Raw genomic sequence first — 5,828 nt, forward strand, 5'->3', positions numbered from 1 at the left:
AAACCTCATAATCTTCCGAATGCTTCTCACCCTATATTTGCTTGATAAATTAATAAAATCTCATGAAAATGACTAAATACAACTTTTTGCTTTACTCTCACTTCTTCCTTTCTGACTATAGGCTAGGATACATCCAATAAATGCAAGGCCAGGAGAAACAGAATCGGATTCTCCTTAGAATTTCAAGACTTTATGTGTCTTTTAATAAATTTTAGTAGTATTAAACAAATAAGACAAATTTGAATTTATATAATACTCATAGAAAAAGTTATAAACAGAAATTTTCAGATAATAAAATTAAAGTTAAATATGTTTTAAATCCCTGCAATTTTCCTGAATTTATTCAGCATACGTGAACAACCTTGAGTTGGAAAACAAGTATTTTCAGAAATTAGATTCTTGCAGATTACAACCGAGCAACATATGAGTTTGCCTGTGTTACATATCTAACCCATCGATACGGATTATGAGCTTTTGACTTCTTTGCTATTTGTAAGTACTTCACCTGCACCAACAAATGTTATGTTAGAACACACTACCAAAAAAAATGTTATGTTAGAACTATTTTAATTTAACATGAATGTACAAATAAACCAAAAAAAGAAAAACAATTTAAAATATAACAAAAGTTGAATCTATATCTCAATGGATGAACAGCTAGACAATAATTTTAGCCACTATTTCCTTCAAAAAAAAACATAAAAATTTAGGCTTCAAAAACACCAACAAAACTAAGGTTTAATATCTAGATGAACTGTATAATCATGGCACTATATCATCAAAAAGACCTAGCACATTTTACAATTAATTATCATAGAAGTCCAATACAGACCATATAGCTTTATTTGATAAATCTATCAGAAGCTGCTTCAAATAAAATCCTTGTCATTTTACCTGAAGCCTTGAAGAATTGTACATAGGTATAGTGAATGTCATACTAAGAGGCCCGGCTTCTTTCATAATATTTCCTGTATTCATTACAAACAAGTTAATTACCTTAGACATTCAGCAAAAAAAAAAAAAAAAAAAAAGAACTGTCAGATCATTGTATACCATGTAATTCCTGCGAAAATGTCAGCTTTGCACGTAAAGTATGTTCAGATCCACCAACAACCTGCAAAAGAATGGACCGTCCATCATTATCATTAAGTAATACTACTCGTAAATACCTAACATAAGGTTCTTTATGAACATCAAATTAATCAGTGTTTAAAATATGTTGATTATTAATGGGAAAAGAAAAGATGATCAAGGTTACCTTTTTTAGTCCCCATTCCAGTTTTTTATTTGCTTCCTTAAAATCAGTGGTGTGTCCAACCGCTCCAGGTTCTAACTCAAAATTAACACTGGAAAATTGAAAATAAATTAGCCAACGAGATCTAATATATAAGAACAAGAAATCAAATGGGACTTTAACCATGACAAAGAATTGGTCTTCAGTTCTGGTCTATCACAGTGAAGTTGGAGCCAGCTCCAGAAAACACTTTCTTTATTCCCCTTCCCTCTCTCTTTCTCACAGCCAAAAAACACTCTCCATATTCCCCCTCCTTCTCTCTATCTATCACACACAGTGGAGTTAGCACCAGTGCTACCAAGCACTCTCCTTTTCCCCCTCCATTTAGCGTGTTAAATGTTCTGAGTTCTGAGGTGTGATGCCAACATTCCGTATCAACAAATCAAAGGCAAGGCATTGACTACCATAGTAGAGTTAGCGCTAACTCAGACTAGCACTCTACTTTTTCTATGCCAACATTCAGCATCAACAAATCAAAGGGGGGTGTTGACTACCATACTAGAGTTAGCGCCAATGCAGACCAGCACACTAATTTTTCTAATCTACCCTACCCCCCTATTTTTCTCATGCTTGCCAAATCTCTAGTGAAGCATCGACTAGAACTGTGGGGTTGGTGCCAACGCTAGCAGACAATCTCCTTTTCCCACTCCCCCTCTTTCTCTCACAGCAAATCTGGTGAGGTATTGAATACCAGAGTGGAGTTAGCGAGCTAACAAGCACTCTCAATCTCCTTCCAATTAGCAGATTGAATGTTCTAAACACACGCCCTTGCCCACGCACAGAAAAACCACTGGTAGGGCGCACATGTGCGTGCACACACAAAATCATTGATGAGACATTGACTGCCGCAGTATAGTTGGTGCCAGTACTAGCTTGCACTCTTCTTTTCCCCCCACTATTCAGCAAGTTCAATGTTTTGAACACACACAAGAGGGAAAAACCAGGGGAGGTGAGGCACGCGCGCGCACACACACATACAGAAAATCGCTGATGAGGCATTAACTTCTGCAATAGAGTTAGAGGTAGTACTACTAACTAGGACTCTTATTTTTCCCCACCATTCAGCAAGCTGAATATTTTGAACACACATCACGGGTGAGGGGCGTACGCACACACATACAGAAAATTCAGGTGACTCATGAGCATCCACAATGGAGACCCTCAACTTTGAGGTCTTAAATGGGCCCCACATTGACACATCACTTTTTTATTATTTTTTAAGGAAAATGTTAACCAGTGCCCGGGCACTCGTTAAGGAAACCAAATGTAGTAATGTTACCTTGGAACTTGTGTATTCAAGGTCATAAAAGTATAAAAAGTGACATTTTTAATTTAAAATTTTCCCTTTTAACTTCCTTAACCAGTGCCCCGGGGGCACTGGTTAACATGACCCATTTTTTAATAATATTACCTAATAAGTACTCAACCACTTCAATGGAGACCCTCTAACAAAAGGTCTAAATGGGTCCCACCAATAACTATTTATTTAAGACACTATTATAGGGGTCCCACCAATAACTCCAATGACAACTTAAATAATGATTATTTTATTTAAAAGTGGTGTGGGGTCCACTTAAGAATGGAGGTCTTAAGTGAGACCCCAAAAAAAATTTCCCCATTGGGGGTACCTATTAGGTACTGGGTCTTAAATGGTAAAGACCCTACCAATGTGGATGGTTAGTCACTGACTGCCATAGTGTCAGTGCCAGCACTAGTAAGCACTCCTTTTTTTCTCCTTCCATTCAGCAAGTCAAATGTTTCCGGTTCTGATTTAAGCATACTCGTATTGACCATTAAATTTTAATATTGATGCTGAAGGTTGAGAATAGTGGGTGATGTAGAAGGGATGGCTTACTATAACCTGAAAAAGCATAGGTATTAGTAGCCAATGTGGTGAAATTGACTGCTGTGATGTTTATATGCCATACTTGAACTTGATTCTTAGTTCACGAATCTTTTCTTTTTGATAATCTCTCATGTTGTGTGATGTTCCCCATTTCTACCAAATTCATGCAACCATGTGTGACATGAAAGGTTCTTGTATCAACATAATAATGAGAATACAAAATCATTTGATTTGATGTCATTTGCCAGTAAATTTTTGAAAAATACGGTGATTTTCTTTCTATTTCTAGTTGTCGGATTTATCAAACAGATCGACTGGCCTGTTAGCAAGCTCAATTGACAATGACAATATACACTAATCGTTTCTATCAACTATGATTAAAATAATATGTACAATGATCAGAAAATTTAATACCGAGCTGTAAATGCAGGAAGTGGCATCTGTACAAGAACGGTGTTAGCATTGATGCTTGAGTTGAATTCAGCTCGCACTTTAATGGTCACTTCAGCCTATGGAAGTATAGCCGATTGTTAAATGGACTAAAGAAACAAGATTTAGGAAAATAGAGGGAGAAAAAAATCACCTTGAGTGGTCCTGTTTCTTCAATCAATGCATTGATACGAAAGGGGGGCTTAAATGCTTGAGTTATACGATAATTCATGACAGGAAATTCACCATCCGGTGGTACCTATCAAACAATTGCACAATAATTAGTCAAGGGTCTTGATAGTATAACATGCTGTTGTATTAAACTATTACTCTATATAGATAAGCTTGTGTAATATGCACTTACCAACGATAAAGTTCGGTCAGTATCAAAACTATCAAGGTGTACAGACTCATGGAAGTTACAATCATCTAAAATCACAGCACCAGAACCTCTATAATCTGTTAAAGATAATAGAATGAAATCAGGAAAGAAGGAAGGGTAAACAAGAAAACTGATATCAACTAGTCAACATAGATTGATTGACCTACCACTTGTTCCTATACTCAGGTCCTCATTGAGAGCAAGTCGAATCTCTGGATTACCAGTAAGATAACTCTTCATTTGAATGGTACCATCAATCTCACTGGTGAGTATAAATCCCTGTTTTAAACAATACAACTCATATCACAAAGCTTCAAAATTTTGCAGTAATAAGAAGGGAAGAAAGACAGTGTAGCAGATTGCATGACACAAACATATAAGAGATAAACATGCATACTTACACTGGAATTGAATGTGAGACTTATTTTTTCAATCACATCAACAAAAATCTCATCCCTCTTCCTACCACCAGGTTCATTAGCAACAACAGATTTTGTAATAGCGGTACCTGGCATTCGTTTGGTCCCTTGCTGCAAATACAAGAGTTTAACAAGTCAATACTGTATGCCTGCAGCAAGTAATTGTCCATTGAATCTACAAATAATTACCATAAAAATGGAAGCGGGGCCAAGGGGCATCTGTGCACTCTCAATCACAATTGGCTCATTGAAAACATACGACTTCAAAACCTCAGTAGATGTTGTTTGCACATAACCAAAATCCTGGAACAAATTGACTTCAGCACAAGTACACATGTCTATCAAACAGAAACAAAGTTATCATTCGCAGATTGCAGAAAATAGCAATATGTTCTAATTCCGCTACGCTATAGCAACTACTCGACAGACAGCATTTTATACTGAATAGTGTATCTTGCTGCACTAAATGGGTTATATTTGACATGCAAAGCATTAAAAAAAGAATTGAACCAAGTTAATAAGTACTTACAATGACTTCATCAAGAAGCTCATAGACAAGGACGAAATTCTTTCGAAAAGAGTCTTCATTAAGAACACCAAGGTAATCTTTGATGACACGTGCAGTTCTATGTAAAAGTTCCAAAACAAGAGAAGGAGAAACATTGATTCTAGTTGTAGCAACAAATAATAACCCAGCAACCCTCACGTGGAAGTAGTTCACACCATCTACATTCTATTCAAATTAATAAAAATTAAAACACTCAAAAATAAATTAAATATATTCAACTTTTTTGATAAAAATAAAAAAAAAATACCTACAAAAACAGGTGGAGCATCTCCATCAGCGTCTTCTTTCCAGAATTTAACTTTGCGGAAAAAAGTTTCAGCGCTTCCCTTTTGGACTTCACCACGATCTGCATTTATTTATTTGAATTTCATGTTATCGGAATTTATTATTATTATTTATAAAAAAGAAATTGGAATAATAATAATAATAATGATAAAATTAGAAACAAGACAGATACAATCGCGAAAGACGATGTTGTCGCCTCTTTGAGAAAGCACGAAGAACTGAGAGATCATGTTTGATTTGCTTTGCTTTGCTGTGTTTCCTTCTTCAACTCAACGCATTGTCTTCAACCTTTGTTACTGTTTTTTTACTTTTGTTCGTGGACCACGCTTCGCAACAAACGCAGTGTCGTTTTGCCACGTCATATCATCCGTGTCGTTTATGCTTGTTACTCTTTTATTTTGATCATGCTAACAAATTCCAAATTTAAAAAAAATATATATATTTTAATCTGTTGAATATACAATTTTTAAAATAATTTTTTTATTTAAATTTTTTTAATAAATATTTTTAATACACTTGTTAAACAAATGTTAACATAAGAGACTTAAACCTCTAAAATTCGGTTGGACGGATTTTAATTCTTTAATATCTTCTTATCTATATAT

General features: G+C 35.2%; 1 protein-coding gene across 1 annotated transcript; it reads right to left on the minus strand.

The window, feature by feature from the left end:
* Window positions 1-229: 229 nt before the first annotated feature.
* Window positions 230-5,507, minus strand: LOC146942899 (AP-4 complex subunit mu-like). The gene is made up of 13 exons (XM_085757000.1): window positions 5,396-5,507; window positions 5,190-5,284; window positions 4,900-5,103; window positions 4,560-4,673; window positions 4,353-4,481; window positions 4,119-4,230; window positions 3,934-4,028; window positions 3,724-3,828; window positions 3,555-3,649; window positions 1,259-1,346; window positions 1,054-1,114; window positions 895-968; window positions 230-505 (listed from the first exon to the last, which is right to left on the minus strand). Exons 1-13 carry the CDS (start codon window positions 5,451-5,453, stop codon window positions 407-409), a joined length of 1,329 nt encoding a protein of 442 aa, XP_085613126.1. The 5' UTR covers window positions 5,454-5,507; the 3' UTR covers window positions 230-406.
* Window positions 5,508-5,828: the final 321 nt, after the last annotated feature.

Source organism: Medicago sativa, chromosome 3, assembly GCF_051527215.1.
Source record: "Medicago sativa cultivar Bolivia chromosome 3, Bolivia_mono, whole genome shotgun sequence".
NCBI classification, from domain to species: domain Eukaryota; kingdom Viridiplantae; phylum Streptophyta; class Magnoliopsida; order Fabales; family Fabaceae; genus Medicago; species Medicago sativa.